Raw genomic sequence first — 21,719 nt, forward strand, 5'->3', positions numbered from 1 at the left:
CTATCTGTGCTCTGGCTTTATCAAAGCATTAATCAACTTTTTAATTAGGAAGTTTTTTACTTTGATATTCTTCTTAGATAAGGCTTCAGTATAAAGTTGTCTGGATTTTTCGTCGACATTGTTTATGTGGTGGTAACGTATCAATTTTCATCCAATTTCGGAATCAGGCATAACTTTACATAACCTGACATAATACTCATAACATAACAGACAAAACATAAAATAAGAGACATTCTTTAGACTTCTTATCAACAAATCCAAACAGTTTAAAAGCGTATGTAGGAGGACGTGCGAAGTAAAGATCTTCCGCAGCCACAACGCCCCTGCACACACGCCCTTACATGCGAACCACTATTTAGGTTCTCAGGGGTAGATTATCGTTCCCTACCCTCCACATTCATTACACCTAGTTCAACATGACTTTGGCTACTGGTGATACTTTGGCTACTGGCTACTGGTGGCTACTGGCTACTGGCTACGGGCTGGTGGATACTTTGGCTACTGGTGTTGACTTTGGCTAAGGTCTACTGGTGATAAATTTCTTCTTTCTTTAAACTTTCTTACAATTTTAAGCAACTGAGAGACAAGTTTCGGGTTAATGTAGGGATAGTTCAAGGTAAGTTAACAAAGAAACAAATGCACAGCTTTACTGACTTTGCTTTTCAATCCAGCACCCTAACATAAGCACCAGTTTCAACCAGTTTCAACACTACCGCCTATTTCAACTCTTATAGGTTAACTATATTCTTTGTTCCAGAGTAAAAAAGAAAAAAAGACACTATAAAATAGACGATATCAAAGCTGAAGTATTCCAGACATGGTACAAATTCTGAGAAGGAAGACTGAGCATACGCATCAACTCTGACGAATAACAATGGAGAGACTGGAAAAACGTATTAATTAACTTTTCAGGACTGGGTTATTTCTAGGTCCCCAGCTCCGTTGTAAGTGAAACTCAATGAAGGTTCTTTGACCTCTCTGGACTGATTAGTAGAACAGGTAATAGGGTAGGTATGGAATATCCAAGTTAAACTTTTTCTTTAGGATGTTAATCATTTCTTAAATATAGTTGATTCATTTCAAGGGAGGTTGTGATGAATAACACACAATAAAATTGACTCGGGGTTCAAATTTTTGCAAGTAAACTGATCCTGATGAGCAAAATAGGCTAGTCTTATAGGCCAGCGAAACAAGCAACTTCATATTTTTTGTAAGTATATGAAATTAATAAAAGAGGGAAATGTTATGTTAGTTTTTTATCTGCTTCACATTTCACCGAAGTTAATAAAAACGCGTTTTCTAAGAAGACGTATTGTGCTCTTCGCGCCTTAAATGGGGCACAATTTTTTATCTAATGTCTGTAGGGCATACTAACTAAGTCTTCATTATTTTATAATCAATAAAATAGTTCTAAAACAAAAAGATCCGTCAACTTTCAAAGATTCAAGGCTGGATCCGAATAAAATAAACTAAAAACTTTAATAGAAATCCTAATTAGATCTACTTTATATCATCAATGGATTGGTTAATAAATAAGTAAATTAGTCAGTGAATTAATGAGTTAATTAATCAAACTAAATAAAATTTTATTAAGATTAATTTTTTTTAACTTATCTATGTTTCCTGGCAAACGCTATACTGTCAATGACTTTCATCAACTTCTCCAACCCTTAGTCTCGACGAGGGGAATAGGAATTTGTATAGATATTGATCAGATAAAGTAACTAGGTGACCACATATCATAACTGAACTATTTGGGGATCCAAAGGTTTTGCAAAGAGTACAGGCCTTCATTTTAAAGGAGTCCTCACACTAAAGTAGAGTATTGTTATCTACGAGCAGACCAAACATTTTCCGCCCCACTAGAAGACTCAAAAGTGCGGAATTTTGTAAGAGTCTTAGAAAATGCTAAATTTTAGGGAAAACAGTTAAATTTTCAGCTTAGGGGCTTTTTACTAATATCAAAACTTGATGTGCTACAGATTTTCAGGAATGTGCCAACAATCCAGATCGGGGTCCGGGATCGGGATCAGGTGCCCCGGGTGCTTCGATGGGCAGATTTTTCTTCCAGCGATTTTGGTCCCCAGATCTGCTTTGCAGCAGGATCAGGCGTTTTCTGCCCCACCTGGCATCCTAAATTCAGATATTACGTGGGAATTTGTTTAACCGTAAGCTCCCCATAGTCACATCAGCTAAACTCGCTAAATGACATCACCGACATCCACCCCAATGAATATGATTGACGACATCCGAACTCACAACCTCCGTCCCGAACGACATAGGATTGCAAGTCTAGCGTAACAACAAAACGTAACAAGGTTTTGCAAAGAGTACAGGCCTTCATTTTAAAGGAGTCCTCACACTAAAGTAGAGTATTGTTATCTACGAGCAGACCAAACATTTTCCGCCCCACTAGAAGACTCAAAAGTGCGGAATTTTGTAAGAGTCTTAGAAAATGCTAAATTTTAGGGAAAACAGTTAAATTTTCAGCTTAGGGGCTTTTTACTAATATCAAAACTTGATGTGCTACAGATTTTCAGGAATGTGCCAACAATCCAGATCGGGGTCCAGGATCGGGATCAGGTGCCCCGGGTGCTTCGATGGGCAGATTTTTCTTCCAGCGATTTTGGTCCCCAGACCAAAATCGTAACAACCACTTGGCAGCCACAGATTTACCATGAGTTGACAAGATTTTCATTAGATATCAAGGCAGTTCTAAGAAATAAACTGCAAACAATATCCCGATGACAAACTATGTTTCATTGCCTTGGTTCGGCCGAGATTCTTACGACAAAACAATGTAGCGGCATATGGGTCACTATATTAAAATGGTTGGCAAAAGCTGTACCTCCCTATACCTCTTTACAACTATGCACATTCATGAATGTTATGCCTAATATTAAGTCACACATAGTCAACTGTAGCTACTTCTTTACCCTTTGAAAAATAGTAAAGTACATTTGTTGTGTAGTTGGTAAAAATGTCAGTGGTATCAATTCACAAAAATGGGGGGGGGGGAGGGGGACAAAATGTATTTTCCAAATCTATGGGGGTAAATGTGTCGCATTTTCCGTTTTTTTCAATGGGAATACCTAAAAAGGCTATTTTCAGTAAAAATTACCCCTCAAGGCAGTATTTTTTAAATCGAGGGAGGGGGCAAAACTAAGGGTATATTCCACCCCCCTCCAAACCTCAAAAATGACCACTGAGGAAAGTGTCCTAGAATTCAATTGTGATTGAGGCACCTTACATTCTCTTTACCTTACCTTTGATCCACCTGTGCCTCCATAGGCAACCAGGCATCACAAAGGAGCCACAATCTTCCCGCAAGTTTGCTGCTGCCAATATATCCTCCCACTGAAGCTGGATTAAGGTGCTTAGGTTTCGCAGATCTGTCTGGCACATTCGGTGCATGGTGTTTCTGGGTCTGCCTCAGCGGCATGTACCAGATGGTTGCCAGTGGAGCGCTGCAGTCGGTAGCCGGGGATTATCCATACGCAGTACGTGGCCAAGGTATCTCCATCGGCGAACTCTCATTATATATGCCACAAGAGGCTAACCTTTCTTATCTTGTATGGATTGGTTGGTTATCCTCTGCTGCCAGTTGATGTCGAGAATTCTTCTTCGTCATGTGTTCTCGAAAGTAAGAATTCTCCTTTCTTGTTCCTAGTTCAAGTGCTAGGTTACAGCTGCGTAAAGCAAAACTGGCATGACATTGCTATTTAACAGTCGCAATTTCAGCCGTAGAGAGAAGCTTTGGGATTGCCAACCTTTCCATAGTCTATTAAAGGCTCCACTGGTCTGACCAATATTCTCTTTAAAATAAGGAATACCTTTTTACAACTCTAAAAAATTGTCAGTCCCAAAAGAAGATTAGGATATTTGCGCTACACTATCGATTTGTAACACTAAATTAAACACAAAAACGGCCTCCGGGTTATTCAACATTAACCAAAGAAGAAGAAGATATTCTTTGAAAATAAATTTATCGACTTTACCTCAGGATGTCATGCAGCTCAGCTGAATCTCGATAAAAAACATTTGGGATGTCTTCAATAAGCAAAACCTTAGATTTCGTATTTCTGGCACGTCCCAAAACAGAATAGCGACTCGTTCGGGAAATAAAATCCCGGAAAAGGGTTGCTTGCTTTTCAGGGAAAATCATGTCACCTAAAAGAATGAAAAGATACATCACAGCTCGTAAGAAAATGAGGACACAGAAATCCATAAAGCCTTATGATAAAATTTAATCATTAGAGATAGGACTTTTAAATTTTTTTTTCAAATTATTAACCCTGACCAGTGTTTCCGCAATCTCTGAATTTTTCGAGGTTACTCAGACTTTCCCCAATAGAAAATTTGTGCTTCGCATTAGCATTCGTGGGTTTACGAATGTCAATTTTCGGAGAGACTTCGGAGAAATCAATTCTCATTCATAAAAATTGAGGAAGCCTCGAATATTCTGACTATAGCAAAATCACTGACCCTTCCTTCTCCTTCTCATCGGTGCTATTCGTCTTCCTCCCAAGAAAGATTAACAATTTAAAGATTTTGATTTAAAGACAAGATTTTAAGGATGATGTTATGAATGAGGTAGGAAGTATAGACGGATGAGTAGTTATCTTCCCTACACTGTAGCTTAGGTGTAGACTTAGATTGCGGCCCGGGGACAAATGATAATGCACAAAATATCTAAAAGTTATGATTGATGCTCAAAGAGTCCAGAATATGTGATTACGATAAGGTATTCGATAATAGAAGCCTTGCCAAGGCCTACGACGCAAAGGTGACTAAGACGCGAGCGGTGAAATCAGCAACTATCCGCCGCCAGTTATAAATTTCTGGGCGCCACCAGTGCCAAACAGTTCGCCACGCACGGTACAGTTCTACCACGCTTGGTATAGTACCATAGCAAATGTCACAATTCCACCATGCTTAGCAGGTTTTAGCCACGGTTAACGAGTGTCACTTGGTGTATGTTATTTCTGAGTTTTGGCAACCCCTTGACACGAGCCATCAGAAGCACCAATAAGGTAGGCTAGCTTGATTGGTTAATACATGGGCAAAAAAAAAAAAAAGTCCCGCTAAGAGTAAGACCAATGCAAGAAAATTTTTAAGGGCGGGGAATTAAAACGGCGTTTTTTCGGAAAATATATATATTATCTTGAATATTGCAATATTTTTATAATTGTATAATCTTGCTTCGGGGTCCGTCGTTTCCACAGAAAAGCAAGTCCGTAGAGAAGTAACACCTTCTTCCCCTGGAAAAGCAATTCTGTATATAGTAATCAATTATGGAAACTGGAACGTGCTTACTATTGGTACATTCCTGGTAACTTATTGGTAAAACTCCGGGTAACATTCCCGATAACTTATCAAAGTGTCTGTTGTTTTTTAACTGTTTGTTCTGTGTATCTTCTTTTTTTGTGGGTTTCGTCTTTTTCATTCCCTGTGCGACGGAATCTTAAAGTCTAACATTCCTCGGCCGCAAACGCAAATACTATCAAACAGTTCGTGATAAAAAAAAAAAAAAAAAAAAAATTGATGATGACACTGGCTAATAGCAACAGAAACTCTAAAAGACAGATTTTTGATTAAAAAAAATTGTAACAAAATAAAATAAACAAAATAGGATAAAAATATAATAGTTTAGAAACAAATTGGGGCTATATATTTGCACATTAGGGAGGTGGAGGGCAGAGCATAGCATACATTAAATATGTAACCTAACCTAACCTAGGTACCTTTTTTTGCCCCTAAACCCCAAAAAACAAAAGCTTAAATATTGTAAACGCAATGACCAATCACTGTTTGCAATCCTCAGCATAGGAATTGTCCGTTGATAGAAGCCTGTTTGACTAGTTTTTTTTAGCCTGTTCAATGTACAATATCGCGCGTGGGTTCCAGCTAATACAACAGTACCGAATGTTGATATCAAAACAAAAACAGCGTTTTTTTGGGTGATTAAACAGAAAAACAACTTGTTTCAACTGAAAGTAAGAAGCAACATCAAAACTTAAAACGAACAGAAATTATTACGTATATGAGGGAGGTTGTCCCCTCCTCAATACCTCACTTTTCAAGCTAAAGTTTTTTAGTATTAAAAAAAGCTTCTTATTGTTCTTCTTATTAATATCATTTTTATTGCATTCAATGTGTTATTTCTGTTGATGGCACGCTACTAAGCTCTCCAGCCGACTGCGATAAAATTTCAAAATGCTATATGGTCACCACAGTTTATATAATTATCCAGTATGATCTTTCCCTATCTCACCCATTATAAAAACCCGGACCAAGGTGCGAGTGCTCCAGAGAACGTTTTTGCATATAGAAATATAGGCGGCATCAGATCTTTTCACATGTAGACAAGTCAGACTGTGATCTAATCGGAAACAAGTGGAAACCCGCTTTTACGAATAATGCACTTTGTTGGAAACAATCGGAAACAGACTAACCCGCTAATTCAGAAATAAGTGGGAGGAGCTTTTTGTTTGTACCAAGAATGAAGACCAGAAATGATCTGCGATAAACTTACTGGATAATTCTATAAACTGTGATGGTCACATACAAATCTTCAAAGCATACGTAATAACGCAACTGTGGCGGAATCTTCCCATATCAATACGGCTGAGGTTTCGTACTCAGTGAGTAACAAACATAACTCCTTCCCAAGTAAAACAAATGCAAGAAAATGTTAAACTGACAAAATTGAATAAAAAATTGCATAAATTACCGAGAGGTCGCCCACCACTTCTGGCACATTTCGGAGCGCAACGTAAGCCAAACAGTTCTGCCAAGTATAGCACAGTCCCCCTGTGCGTGACATAGTATCCGCCACGCGTGATATAGTCTCAGTAACACTTGGTACAATTCCATCACTCATGGCGCACTTTCGCCACACTTGACACGCGTCACAGCTGATATCACGTGACAGTTTATGTGAAATTTCCTTTACATTTTTGGTACTTTCCCATTATATGGCCCTCTAGGGTTAACCGCTGTAGAGTAGGCAATGATAAAACCCGTTTTTGACGTGTTAACCGCTTTAGAGTAGGCAATGATACCGTGGTTTTTATTGCGTATACGATATTAAACTGTTGTTTTGGTTGTTTAGGGGGGGGAGGTACGTAGGTTAGGTTACGTATTTAATATATGCTATGCTTTACCCCCCCCCCCTAATGTGCATATATATAGCCCAAATTTGTTTCTAAACTATTATATATTCATCCTATTTTATTTCCTTAGCATTAGCCAAACTTGACTTTTTAGAAAGGCCCATATAATGGGAAAGTACCAAAAATTTTTTATGAAGATGCATAAAAGCTATTTTCCAAAATCTAGGAGGGAGGCTTTTCGATTCTTTGGTTTTTATTTGAAGATACAGAAAAAATACATTTTTCAAAACCAAGGGAGGGTAATTACCCTTCCTATCACACCTCAATGGGTGTCACTAGTTGCAAAATAACACAGAAATTGAAGAAAATATGTGTGTTGATTCCCGATTCAACGATCATTCAAAATGTGCTAACTAAGACAGCTGCACACCCCCCCCCCCAGTCAATTAAAACAAAAAATACTCTCTCTCATTATTTCTGTATTATAGCCGAGGGGACGCCCCCTTTCTGAAATCAAGTACACCGGGTGGCGTGCGCCAAGCGTGTTGGAAGTGTGCCAAACGGGGCATAAATCTAGGGTAGCATGCCCCCGCCCAAATTGGCGTCATTGGTTCAATACAGTTTAAAGTTCACAAAACTGTTCTGGGGGAGCAAATCCATTTTTCAAAATCTAGGAGGGCAATCTTTTTTTCAATGAAAATACCAAAAAAGGGTGGTAAATTCTAGATTCGGGGCTTTGTCAACCTTGGAAAGTTTTTGAGTTGGGTAGACAAAACTCGCAGGAATAGATCTAGGCAGAGTCTCAATGATTCTCAGAGAGGTATTTTGACAGCCCCGCCTGTGCAGAATTCGAACCATTTTGTGCAGTTTGATAAAGGTTTCACTCAATGGGCTCTTGAAGCATTAGAGATAAAAAAACAACAACATATTTTTGCAGGTTTATCGATTAATAGAGATACTGGGAATATAAATATTGATCATATTTATGATATTATTTAAAAAATGAACCCACATTTAAAAATAAAAAGAATGTATTGCTAAATGTCCCACGGGTTAGTTCAAATAACAAACCTAAGCGAATAGCAGCATCAAAAGCTTTGCATAAAATTATGTTGCAATAACTTATTCCTAGTTCATTTGCCATTTTAAAATGTTTAATCCAGTTACTTTTACGAGGTGGTTTCACGAAGTAGCTTCAAATTATAAATGTTAAGTAATTGTATATTATATATTTTAGGTTATTCTATTTTAGTTTTATATACATATTTTAGAGTTTTAGTTTTTTTTTTCTACGCTGAAGACGCCTTGCTAGATACGGGCGAAATATTCTTTTTTTTTTCCTTGTTATCATTTACTGGCCATAGAACCGTTTGTCGTCTTTATATTTATTTCTGGTACTGTTTTATAAAGCGGTAAGCGCGCGAAAAGTGAAGTTTCGTTAACGCTAATGAAATATAACAAAATAGGATGAAAATATAATAGTTCAGAAATGAATTTGGGCTATATATTTGCACAATAGGGGGGGGAATAAAGCCCAGCACATATTAATTACGTAACCTAACCTAATCAACCCAACGTAGGTACCTTTTAGTCCCCCAAAACCCCCAAAAAATAAAGTTTCAATATAGTTCCCGGAGTGAGAAACCCTTTGTAATGCCTATCATTATACAGCATCTCGTATAAGTACCGGGTTTTATCCTATCTGATTTTCAATACAATTGTCTCGCGCTTACCGCTTTGTAAAACAGTACCTTATTTCTTTGTATTTTCTACTATGGCTGGCCAGTTCGGCTTTAGATCCATTGAGTCTCACAGATCAATTGCAATAAGCATATCACGCACAATCAACTTCAAATATATTTTAATATTTAATTTAAGTAAGCCTTCGATAGCTCAGTTGGTAGAGCGGTGGACTGTAGAGGTATAGATTGATATCCATAGGTCGCTGGTTCAAATCCGGCTCGAAGGAATTTTTTACAAAAAATTAATATTTCCCAACATATTCATGTAGCGCGAGAAATCGATATAATATATTCTACACCTCAATTTTTTTTTTAAGCATCTTAAAATCAAATAAGATACAGAAAACACCCGTCGAAAGAACTTGCCCAGTTTGAAAGCTATAACTAGTAGGCCTAATTTTATTAAAATGTAACATAACAAGTTCTGATTACCACTCCAGAGTTGATGAACCCTAAATGTCCTAATGTAATATTAAACAAAATGTATGGACCCTAAGGCCGTATCCAAGATTTTTTTCCGGGAGGTGGGGGGGGGAACAGTAAAAAACACATCGAGAATTTGTTTTTATGCCTTTTAGTTATGTTTTTACGAGCTGGACAAATATTTCGGTTGGGGGGTCCAAACCCCCTCCCCCTGGATACGGCCTTGATGGGCCTATTAAGAAAAAGAAACTTGAAACCACCATAAGCATAGCTTCGAGTTTGGTGCCAAAAATGCTACGTTTTTTCAAAAATTGTCAGAACATTCTAGGGCAGAACCCAAAGTTTCTCAGAGGCGGGCCCATCACTTCCTGGCTTCATCTAGATAGCCCTACTTTACAAACATGGATACCAGCGAACACAATGATACTTACTGATGAAAACACTGTATGGCTCAAAAAACTTTCGCTTCGCTTCTCAAGCTACTTTTACTGTTGACCTTGAAAAGTTAAGTAATCTATTTCAACTTCTACGGTTTGTGTAACTGTTTTAGCTTTTCGTTTGCTAGAGGACTTTACACGATTAAAATTATTTTTTTCTTATAAAAAAATTAAAATCTTTATTACTTTATGAAGCAATAAAGACTTGAATTCTCAAAAATAGCGGGTGCATAGTTGCCAGTGTGGAATCCAAAGAACAGCTCGAAAGGGTTCTATTTCGGTTCTGACCAATTTTCTTTTTTTTTCTCTTTCTTTTTTTACTTCTTTCTATATAGGGTTTAACACATGGAATTTTTCTTGTTTATAGTATTTTTTTTTCTTTTAAGAACGTATTAAGAGTGCGAAGTTGTATCAGGGGCGGATCCAGGATTTTTTTAGGGGGGGGGGCAAACAGGTTGATCCGATAAAAAAAATAGGGGGGGGGGCAAAATAGGTTGATAAGATAAACTTGCGTTAGGAGCAAGTTTAATTAACGCAAACTTGGGTTAATTAAGTAAATTATACTACTTTAGACTACGCTAGGGGGGGGGGGGCCCCCACCCCCTCGCCCCCTGGATCCGCAACTAAGTTGTATTGTTTCTCGTCCCCACCTGTTTCACCAGACCATAGAGCCGTGATTCCCAAATTAGGGGGCAAGCACCACGTGTGGGGGAATGGCAATTTTAGGGGGTCATGGGCAGGACGTGCACACTTCGGCTGATTATACTTTAGAGCCTTAATTTTGAAAAAAAAACATTTTTCATGTGAATGACGTCACATTGAAATTCATTTAAAGGACAAACAAGACACATGATTACAATGACGTTATATATTGCAGAAAAAGGTCTTGTATTAAGACAATATTTTTGATTAGTTTAAAATATGCCTCGAGGAGGAGCCAAAAACAATATACAAAGTTAATGGACTTTTAAGCTTCCGTAAAATTTTGAATACCAAAATTTAAATATCAGAAGGGGCATCAGGATTTTTGAAATGGCTAGATGGGATATGGCCCAAAATCGGTTGGGAACCACTGCCATATGGTCTTGCAGGTGGGTGACACTGTAGTTACATTTTTTTCTCAGCTCAGCAAATTCAAATAAAATTCAAAGCCTCCCAACTAAGGGTGCACGTACCAACATGGGCCTTTCGGCAGGGCATCTGCCACCCTTGATTGTTTTGCTCCCTCCTATATTTCGAGGAATACCTTTTTGGGGTATTTTTCTTGGAAATGTCTTTGTATTTTCGTTGAAAAACTTGCCCCCCCCCCCTCAATTTTGAAATTCATTTGCCACCCCTCTTCTTGCTAGAGGACTTTACACGATTAAAATTATTTTTTTCTTATAAAAAAATTAAAATCTTTATTACTTTATGAAGCAATAAAGACTTGAATTCTCAAAAATAGCGGGTGCATAGTTGCCAGTGTGGAATCCAAAGAACAGCTCGAAAGGGTTCTATTTCGGTTCTGACCAATTTTCTTTTTTTTCTCTTTCTTTTTTTACTTATTTCTATATAGGGTTTAACACATGGAATTTTTCTTGTTTATAGTTTTTTTTTTTCTTTTAAGAACGTATTAAGAGTGCGAAGTTGTATCAGGGGCGGATCCAGGATTTTTTTTAGGGGAATTTTGTGAATAGACGCTATTGATCGTAAGTTGTAAAACCTATCTTAAGCATTGATTTCCATGTTCCTCGGTCTTTCCAGTTTTGTTCATTTGTATTGTATTTGTATCAGATCAACGACACTTCTTGACTACTAAGGTTCTGCGTCGGCCCTGATGTGCGTTGCAACAGCTGGGTCACGTATTGCCAAGATGAGGTCAAACCACTGTACCGCTACAGGACAGTTTTGTCATTAAACCCCACATTCTTAAAGCAAAAATTTTAAATTCAAACGGCTATCAAATTTCTTCTTTTGTTTATAGTTTTTTCTCTCCGTTTTTTTTCTGTAAATTCATCATTGTTAGTGCCATTATTAAGAGTTTGTCTCCACCATTCTGAATCCTGATATTCGCCTCTAAGCTTCAAAAATTACGAGTTTAAACATACAAAACCCCCGAAAATCTTTTCTTTTTTGCAAAAGCTAAACTTCTCATATTACGTCTTCCTAGGAAAGCTAAATCAATACATACTAAAAGCTTTTCCATTAGAACTTCGCTAACTTAACCGGTTCTCGACTCCTTTCAAACATTTAGAGGAACAACACATTCATCATTATCATTGTTGGTCATAATCTTTCATGAAGAAGGATAAACAGAACTTCATAAGTGAACACCACAAAAAGGGGACATATTATTTGCCACTGAAAAGGTTTGACTCAAACTTATTCTGCATAGTTTTGGAAGGCAGAGCATGATTTTGGGAGGGGGGTTCGAACCACTTTTCTAGATACTTTTTTTTATACATGTGCACTTTAGATTCCTGCTTAATAAATTCAAAGGCAATTGACTATGCGCATCTATGCTGAAAACGATGACAATAATTACAGACAAAAAATTGTCAAAAGAAACCAGTGGCGGTTCTGGCCTCTTTTACGCCCGGAAAAAATTTTGATTAGCCCCCCCTTTCTCCCACAAAATTTTCAGGCCAAATTTTAACAAAATTTTCATTTATTAACGAAATTAATAAATTATTAATAATCAATAATTTTACATTCATTAATTAAATAAAAATTCATTTTTTAAGATATTACTTGAATTATTTTACATTTATTTATTAAATAATAATTCATTTTTAAGATATTATTTAAATCATTTTATTATTTAATTATTATTACTTGTTTAACTTATTTTATCAATTAATTAATAATTTATTAATTATTTTTATTTATTAACTGCGCCCTCTGCTTTACTTTAATAAAAATAACATTTCAAAACGACCATAACTGTTACATTATTAATTAGAGTTTTGTGCCCCTAAAATTCACCGCCCGGGGCAAGTGCCCCCAACATGTGCAGAGAACAAGAAGGGAGAGCAATTTTAGAATGTGGCACAACTATAGGGACTTGTCAATACACTATGTCTACAGTAGAAACAACACGACTAATGTTTTTATTTGCCGAGTTGTCCATATGGTTTCAATTAACAAGTTCTCGCATAAGTATCTGTCGTCTTTTATATTACATCCGGGGAAGTTAGTATTAATCCGATAAGAGATGCTCGAAGGCACTAGAAATGTGTCAAATTTTCTTTGCGTGGTCATTTATTTCTTTTTATGTGTTTTCTCTTTTCTAAGAAAAAGGTGAATATTAAAACGTCAGCAATAATACTTGATAAGCACTGGAGTACTAAGACAAACAAATTGCAAAGGACAATCTAGCATTTCATGGACCAATGGGGAAAAACACCAAATACAATTCTACTAACGGTAACACAAAAAGAGCAAAAATATGTGTTGCATATTAATTAACATATTAATTGATTACAATTAATTATGCCTCTTTTAACTATTTACTTCTATTAAGGGGCGATGATGAAAATGATGATCTGACGGCGTGGAACAAAAAAAGTAAATCTACTTTAGGAACCAGGAAACAAAACAGTATAGATGGCTCCATTTCATGTATTGGGGGGGGTCTTCCCCAGCAACATATTTTTGTACATTTTTTACTCTTTCCTAAAAAAATTACGGCTGCAAGTTGCAAACTGATCAGGATAAAAAAAAAATTCGCCAGTTTTCGGGCCAATTTTAGCTTGCCTAAAAATCACGACTTACTTTCGGCCAGAAAAATATGACTCATACTTAATTGTAATTGGCCAGAAGCGACACCGACAATAAATGACACCCATTGATATTTTCAGAGTTTATTACACAAGACTTAGTCGCAGCCGTAGCCATTAGCGCCTTTGTTCGCATGAATCTCAAAGTCATATACCTTGGCATAGCCAGACTCTAATTTGGTTAAATTCTCCAGCAACTAAAAGCATTTCAGCCAATCCCAGCAAAAAGAACTTCAAACAAAAAGGTGGCTGACCATGGGCGCAAATATGAAATGGGGTGCAAAACAAGACTTCTTTGTAGAGATTATAACTAATGTGAAAAGCAGGAGGTTCCCATTTGAGCTCATTGGCTTAAAAATAAGAAATGAGCTCATAAAAATAACCTCATTAACATCCTTATACAGGGACCACCAAGGGCATATCCAAGATTTTTGTTCGGGGGGGGGGGGCTTTAAAAAACGCATCAAGAATTTGATTATATGCATTTTTACTATGTTTTTGCGAATCAGACAAAAATTTCGGAGGGATTCAAGCCCGGAAGGATTTATAAATTCTCAATGTAATTTATTTTCAATAAAAACAATAGTATAAGCTTAAGAAAATTTTCAGGCATTCTAACTTGTATAAAATTATCCTATCTTGTGCATGTTTTTATGCTGAACTTCAAATCTATTTCTCTATAAGGTGTCTACTATTTTTTAATATTTAGTCTATATATTTTAGAATATCATCTAGTCTATATAAAATTCAAGAAATCGTATAAAGAAAGGAATCAAGAAATCAAGCTTTCTTAAGAAATCAAGAAAGGATCTTAGACAGTATTCTTTTGATCGAAGTTTCTCTAGTGGACATTTTGAGGGTAATTTCAGTACTAAAAATAGTCAATAGCAGGAGCTGGCCATGGCCATGGCAAGAGCTGGCCATTTGCCCATGGGCAAAGTACCACGTGCATTAAGTTGTTGCAGTGGAATATCCAAGGTTATAATAATGATAAAATGAATGATTTATTTAGGCTACGTTTATGATGTTGTCAGCTTAGTTGAGAGATGGCAGAATGTGCCAGTATTTAGAAAAGGTTTTATAAGTTTCCATGTCTCAAGAAAGAGAAGTAAGAATAATGGGATTTATGGTGGTGTTACACTGTTGATTAGGAAAAATATAATCAGTACATGTGATAGGTTAAAATCGCAATTAGAGAACGTGATTTGGTTCAAGATTATTAACGAAATTGTTAAGTTTATGATTTGTGCGGTGTATATCCCTCCAGAAGCAAGTAGTTATAATTGGCAGGAGAATATGTGGGACATTTTATATCCAGAAGCGTTTAAGCATAAGAAGTGGCATAAGGATTGTATATTTTTAGGTGACTTCAATGCTTACACAAGCGAGATTTTGGAGAAGTGGAGGAAGAAGTTTGAGGAAGAGGATGATGGTATGAATGATAAAAACATGCAAGGAGATTTGAAGATGTATGGAAAAAGGACAAGTAAGGACCGGTCGCGGAGAGAAAATAATTGGGGAACTAAACTTTTATATTTTTGTGGAATTGAGAAGTTAGTAATTTTAAACGGGAGGTTGAAAAAAGATAAAGAAAGGGGGATTTTACTTGTTTTGGGGTTGGTAGTCCCAGTGTTATTGATTATATTTTTAGTTGATGTAAGCCTTTTGTCGGCATGTGGGGACTTTGGAGTTCTGGGAGCTGTGGAGCCTGACCATCAGCCTATTGTAGCAGATATATGGGTGGATAGGGCTATAAATAGGAATGACGGGAATCTAGTTTCATTAAGAAAAAACTGAGGTTGATAAAATTGGGGAGGATAAAGTAATTAAATGGCTAGGAGAGAGTGTAGTTGAGAGTAATTTGGAAAAACCTAAAGAGTTCAGAGAATTACCAAGTGGATAAAGGTTTAGGACAATTATGCCAGATAATAGAGAGCTTAGAGACTTATGATTTAGCAAATAGAGGAATAACGAAAAATAAGAAGGAGAAGGGATTTTTTTATGATGATTGTGCAGAAAAAATGGAAGTGGTGGAAGCAATAAGAAAACTGAAAAAGAATAATGAGGAATCTGCTCTTCTGGTATATCGACAGAAGCGGAGGGAATACAAACAGACACTTCAAAGTAAGAAGAGGGAACAAGATAAAGTCAGGAACTTTGAAATTGAGAAAAACTTTGTAACAAAGGAACAAAAAAAAATTCTGGCAACTAGTACGAGGATCTATTAACCCTCCTACTACATAACAATGTAAATATATTTAGGTTTACATATGTTGTCCTATTTAGGTTTATATATGTAAATCTATTTAGGTTTACATATGTTGTCCTATTTAGGTTACTATTTAGGTTTACATATGTTGTCCTATTTAGATTACTATTTAGGTTTACATATGTAAACCTATTTAGGCTTACATATGTTGTCCTATTTAGGATACTATTTAGGTTCAAATATGTAAATCTATTTAGGTTTACATATGTAAACCTATTTAGGCTTACATATGTTGTCCTATTTAGGATACTATTTAGGTTCAAATATGTAAATCTATTTAGGTTTACATATGTTGTCCATTACAGCTGTAAAACATATTGAGAAACTCAGATCTTACATATTTTAGCATATTGTTACCCTTTTAAAATTGTCCGATTCCGAAAGTCCAGCTGGGGCCTTTTCGTAAAGCCAGTTAAACAACTTGTTTACCATGGTCTTCTAATTGGGCCATCCCTAAAGCGAACCCGTTTGCTACTGATTTCCCGTCTTTAAAAAAGTTTGGTGCATCTTATGCCTTAGTTATCCGAAAAGGAAAAACGTTTCAAGCGAATAATCCTCGCTAAACTATATAATTCTTCAACAGCACTACTACATTTCCTAGACGCAGCACCATTTTGGAAAACTTTCCCACAAACAGATCAATGTAAATTTCGTTCATTATATTTCAAATTTGCGAAATATTTACTTCATTTACACTCTTGGAATCGAAATTCAGCAATAATCGGCATACAGCTTTCTCAAAACTTATTTTAAAAATACAGCCCGAAAATCAGTTTTCGTCTATAGCATTCCCTTCTTATACAGTGATGTTTAAAGTTGCATGTGTTCAGTTGAAGTGAAGTGGAAGTGAAGTTGCATGTGTTCAGTTGAAGTGACAGTTGTTCAGTGTTCAATACAACTACTACTTTTTGTAATGTTTGACGGGTTAGAAATAAATAAATATTAAGAGAAATACCAGGAATATAGCATTTAAGGTCTGAGAACGCAGCCACAGATCTCTCTATAGGGCTAATCCATTCAGTTTAATAGGTGATCTTTATTAATTTTTGTGGTGAACATTGTGATATTTTTTTATCTCCATTTTTTGCATTTCCTCTATTTTGTACTCCGTCTCTGTGTACCTTTTGTATTGTTTAACGGTTTAGAAATATATAAATATTAAGGAAAATACCTGGAATATAGTCTTCAATGTCAGAAAACAGAGCCACGATTTCTCCCATTCAGTTTAGTAGGTGATTAATTGTTTTGATAAACGTTGTGATGTCTTTTTTTATTTCCTTTTTTTATCACTTCCTCCATTTTGTACTCCGTCTATGCGTACTTTTTATATTGTTTAAAATAAATATGAAACATGGTTTGAAATAAATAAGTAAATATTAATTAAGAGAAATACCTGGAACGTAGTGTTCAAAGTCAGAGAACGCTGCCACAGATTTTTCTATAGGGTTAATCCATTCAGCAATTTCAATTGATAGATCAGCAGCAATAGCTTGGACACTGGCAGTTTTTCCACACCCAGCTGGCCCAGTTAGGAGAATAACCCTACCAGGACTCTAAAGGAATAAAATTATTTAAACTAATAAAACGACCACTATAGCTACCTTGAGGAGGTAAAATAAGCGAAACTCGTATTCGACAAAATGATGCACATATTGTTTTTGTATGAGCTCTGACTGTACCAATCGATACTTTCGATTGACCTTGACTATATTAGTCAAATAGTCAAGCGAAACTCAGTTACCAACATAGGTATACACAGGTCGATCCTTGAGGAGGGCAGTTGTCAGAAAATATTTGTTAGAGGAGGGAGGGGGGGCAAACACTTCTATTTCAATGCCGCACCTTTTTCAGAGATAGGGGGTTCTTGTGACCAATCTTCTAGAGGAGAAATACTCTTTATTCTCCCAGTATACAAATATGTTTAATTGGTCCTTTGTGAACACTTTTTCAAGTTGTGTGTGCTAATGGTCATAGTAAAACCTATGCTAGCAAATAGGAAGGAGTGAAGGGGGTAAGGGGGAATTCTACTTCGGGTTATGTCTGAAATATCCCCCCCCCCTCCCCTATCTTGATTTTAAAAAAATTTGTCATGTAGCTTTTTTAGCTCTGGTTGTTATGAATTAAAGTTTTCCACGTGTTAATAAGAAACAGTTTTTTGTACAAGAAAGGTGTTGTTTTATAGACTGATATTTGTAGTTTTAATTAACAACTTTTTTTTTAATTACAAAAGTTATGTAAAAGTCACCGAACTGATAGATATGCTTTAGGTGTGTCGATTTTTAATCGTGGTTGCAACGGTTGCTGCATCCTAGTAAGGAACGAACCACGGCCCATAGTAACCAAAATTAATTATTTTGAACACAAATCAGATCAGAATAAGTAACAGATCAAACAGTTTATGATAATGAACTGTAAGTAAGGAGCGACGCGGCTCAATAGAAACCGAAACTCTAAAAAACAGAATTTTGATATCGACAGATATATCAAAAGAATCAGCTTATTATGCTGATTCCAATTACAAAAGTTTCAAAAAGTTTAGCGTACGACGTAGCTTTTTCATAAGTTTCATAAAAGGGTACGAGCTTGAGAAAATTTCCCTGATTTTCAAAAAGGGGAAAGACCCCCTCAAAATCATAGAATTTTAACGCACCTAAAAGTAGGAAAAAAAACCTAAAAGTCGAAGAATCTTAATGAAAATCACACCATCAGATTCAGTGTATCAGAGAACCTTTTTTTAGAGGTTTCAACCCCCTATCTGCAAAAATGTGGAATGTTCTTTTTTTGTCAGAAGAAAGATCACGGGTGCGTGTTCATTTTTTTTTTTTTTCCAGAGGTGATTGTACGGACCCAGTGGTCCTAGAATATCGAGAAATGGCTCTTTCGAACGGAAATTCAAATTCTAGTGCTCTTTTTAAGTGACTGAAAAGAGTTGGGGGGAGCAACTAGGCCCCCTCCCCTGCCCCTTTTTCCCAAAATCGTCCGGTAAAAATTTTGAGATAACCATTGTGTTCATCATACTTAAAAGGCCCAATAACTATGCCTTTGGGTATAAGGTTATCCCCACAGCCCCAGTGGAAAGGTCTTAAAGTTATGAAATTTGCCCATTGTTTATGCATAGTATTTGTTATTGGGAAGAAGGCAAACATTTTCGGGTGGCGGGGAACCAATTTTCTGCTGGAGGTTTTTCCACGGGGAATTTTCCATGGGGAGGGAAGTTTCCAGGGGGTGAAATTGTCAGGATAATTTGCCTGAAATACAATTTCTTTTTATATGTCTTGATTTCTCTTTTCTGTCTCAATTTTACGCGTGGAATTGTAAAGGGTAATTGTCCGGGGTAAATTTTCACCGGATTGAATTATCTAGAGGATATTTCCGTGGGCAGCGGGATTTCTCCGTGGAGGTGGGGCCAGATTTCCAACATTAAAACTTAAAAAGAACAGAAATTATTACGCATATGAAGTCCCCCCCCCCCACAAAACGTCGCTCTTTACACTAAAGTTTGACTTTTGTCCCAATTTTTTAAGAACGACTCTTAAAATACAAGGGTCGTTTAATTGGAACAATAAGAAACTTTTTTAAAAGTACTAAAAATTTTAGCGCGAAGAGCGAGGTGTTGAGGAGCGGCAAATCTATACGTAATAATTTCTGTTTGTTTAAAGTTTTAATGTTGCTCCTTACTTTCAGTCGAAAAAACTTGTTTTTTTATTTAATATTTATAAAAGGAATGCGTAGTTTTACAAATCGATCGTAAAAGTTTTATAATACAAACTTTTGAATAAATTTTTCCTTTTAATAATATAAACGAATGACGAACACTGCGTAAAAGTGGCAATTCTGGGGAAAAGACGAACTGGGATTTAATCCACATGTTGGCCCTGAACCTGAATTTAGTCCATGCAAAACTGATCCGCCATTCATTTTCTAAGGTCACATAGACTACACTATTGCCACCTAAAATTACAAATTATGTATAAATGAATATAGGTAGCAGCATGATATCACGAGTGGAAGTTTTATGATACGAACTTTTGAATAAGTTTTTCTTTTTAATAATGTAAACGAATGACGAACTGCGCAAAACTAGCAATTCTGGGGAAAAGATGAACTGGGATTTAATCCACATGTTGGCCCTGAATTTGAATTTAGTCCATACAAAACTGATCCGCCATTCATTTTCTGCGATCACATAGACTGCGTTATAGCCATCTAAAATTACAAATTATGTGCAAATAAGTATAGGTAGCAGCACAGTATCACGACCCTAAAATTAAGGACTGCTTTTTGACAAGGACAAGTCTTTTCCTCCTCCTTCCTCCCCCATCCTACTTAACAATTAAGCAACAATTCTGAAAATGATACAGAACCAAGACCTTTCTCCCTGCTAACTTCTAGGGTTGTTATGTGTTATGCATACAAATATGTCCAGCGCCCTGTGGAGAGGAAAGGGGTAGATAATCAAAAAAAGTACTTTCTTGTGTCTTATTTTGGGCAAGAGACCAAGCTAATAGTAAATGTAAAGACCTTTATGGCAAAATAACTGTTTTTTCTCGTCTGAGATCGTAAGAACAAAACAAAAATTACACCTTATTCCACCTTGAAATTTGCCGCTTGATTTTACCAAAACGCTTGAAAACAAGGATTCAATCGTTGGTGGTTCTCATCTACAACTCCTGACATCTACAACTCCGTTCTCAATCTCCTGATCAACAAAACCCTTGTTGATTGCTAAAACACCAATGTTGGCCAAAAATATGTCATCAGAACAGATTATTGATCCATAGTGTTGCAAGAAAAGGCCAAACATTTTTGTCTATAATTTACGGGTGTTTTTTTTTTTTTTGGGGGGGGGGGGGGGGGAGATCACTTCTTTTAGGGACACTCTAGGTACTCAGGGACATACGGGGTAAAATAAGGATTTTTAGGGATATTCAGGGAGAGTTTGTTTTATTCAAACAATATTCTCATTTGGCTTGAAAAAGCTTATGTTGCAATACTGACTCATGCTGGGAAGATCAGCATGAAATTTCAAAAGAAAAATAAAGTGTGGAGTTCTAACCCGGCTGTAGAAATACATTGCAGGGCCGACACAAGGACCTGAGTAGTCAAGAAGGATCGTTAATCCAAAATAATATAATATAATTTTGACATTCATTTTTAAATAATTTATGCAGCCTTGTATTTAGTTTTTATTCAAGCAATGTCAGTGGGAGTAAGTTAGCGACATAAGGGAGTAGTGGTTAGACTGTGCAGCAATTGTAGAAAAGGAGTATACGACCAATGCACTTTGGGATTCAAACTGCTTATGACTTTTTTTTCCTCGTAGTCACCTTCAGATCTATAGGGAAATAGAGCACCAGCTGCCATTGCAAAAAGAATCCATTGTAACCCATTAAGTGGTGATCTGTGTGGGTCTTATGTTAAAGCTGAGTGGGGTCATCAGTGAATGTTTCACATGAGCTTTTTTTTTATAAAGGCAACTGGAGCTCTTTTTGTAACAAAAACAATTTTCAAAATAAAAGTGATTATGCATATTCAGAAATAGGAATATTCAAAAAGTGAGAATGGCCTATATCAGTTTTGCTAAAATGCAACATTAATATTACGGAAGGGGTGGACCCAACGCCCAGAGATCAGGCTGCGAGAGACCAATGCCTCCACGTCCAAAAATCTGGGTTTGATTGATAAATCCCGTCTCTATGTCATAATTTGTGTAGATTGTTGCTTATTGGTTACTACTTTCTTAACTTCTAATCAAACTCATAAGATAAATAATTGCTGATTGAACAATACCTTCTTAAATAAGGCAATCCAAAAAGCCTACTAAGCCTAAAGGTGTTCAAGGTTACATATAGACTAGTACAGAAATCAGATAGAAAGAAAAAATAGCCTATATCCCTCAATTTTCTATTCAATGAGAAAAAATATGGAAATACTTAAAACAATCTAAAATGCTTCCTTATCACACTCCTAAAGGT

The 21,719-nt window shown here is 36.4% G+C and overlaps 1 protein-coding gene and 1 non-coding gene across 2 annotated transcripts in view; one reads left to right on the top strand and one right to left on the bottom strand.

Moving 5' to 3' along the window:
- Window positions 1-21,719, bottom strand: part of Rad17 (Rad17 checkpoint clamp loader component) — a 163,605-nt gene that overhangs the window by 125,056 nt on the left and 16,830 nt on the right. Inside the window, exons 3-4 of the mRNA XM_089106907.1 lie at window positions 17,138-17,297; window positions 3,999-4,170 (exon numbers count right to left, since the gene is read on the bottom strand). Of these exons, the coding sequence (XP_088963033.1) occupies window positions 3,999-4,170; window positions 17,138-17,297 (332 nt within the window). The remainder of the gene's footprint in view (window positions 1-3,998; window positions 4,171-17,137; window positions 17,298-21,719) is intronic.
- On the top strand, window positions 8,998-9,084 carry TRNAY-GUA (transfer RNA tyrosine (anticodon GUA)). The gene is given in 2 exon segments: window positions 8,998-9,034; window positions 9,049-9,084. It is a non-coding gene; the product is annotated as a tRNA-Tyr (tRNA).

The sequence above is a fragment of the Artemia sp. Qi Xiang Cuo genome, chromosome 21 (assembly GCF_049724085.1).
Source record: "Artemia sp. Qi Xiang Cuo chromosome 21, ASM4972408v1, whole genome shotgun sequence".
Taxonomy (NCBI): domain Eukaryota; kingdom Metazoa; phylum Arthropoda; class Branchiopoda; order Anostraca; family Artemiidae; genus Artemia; species Artemia sp. Qi Xiang Cuo.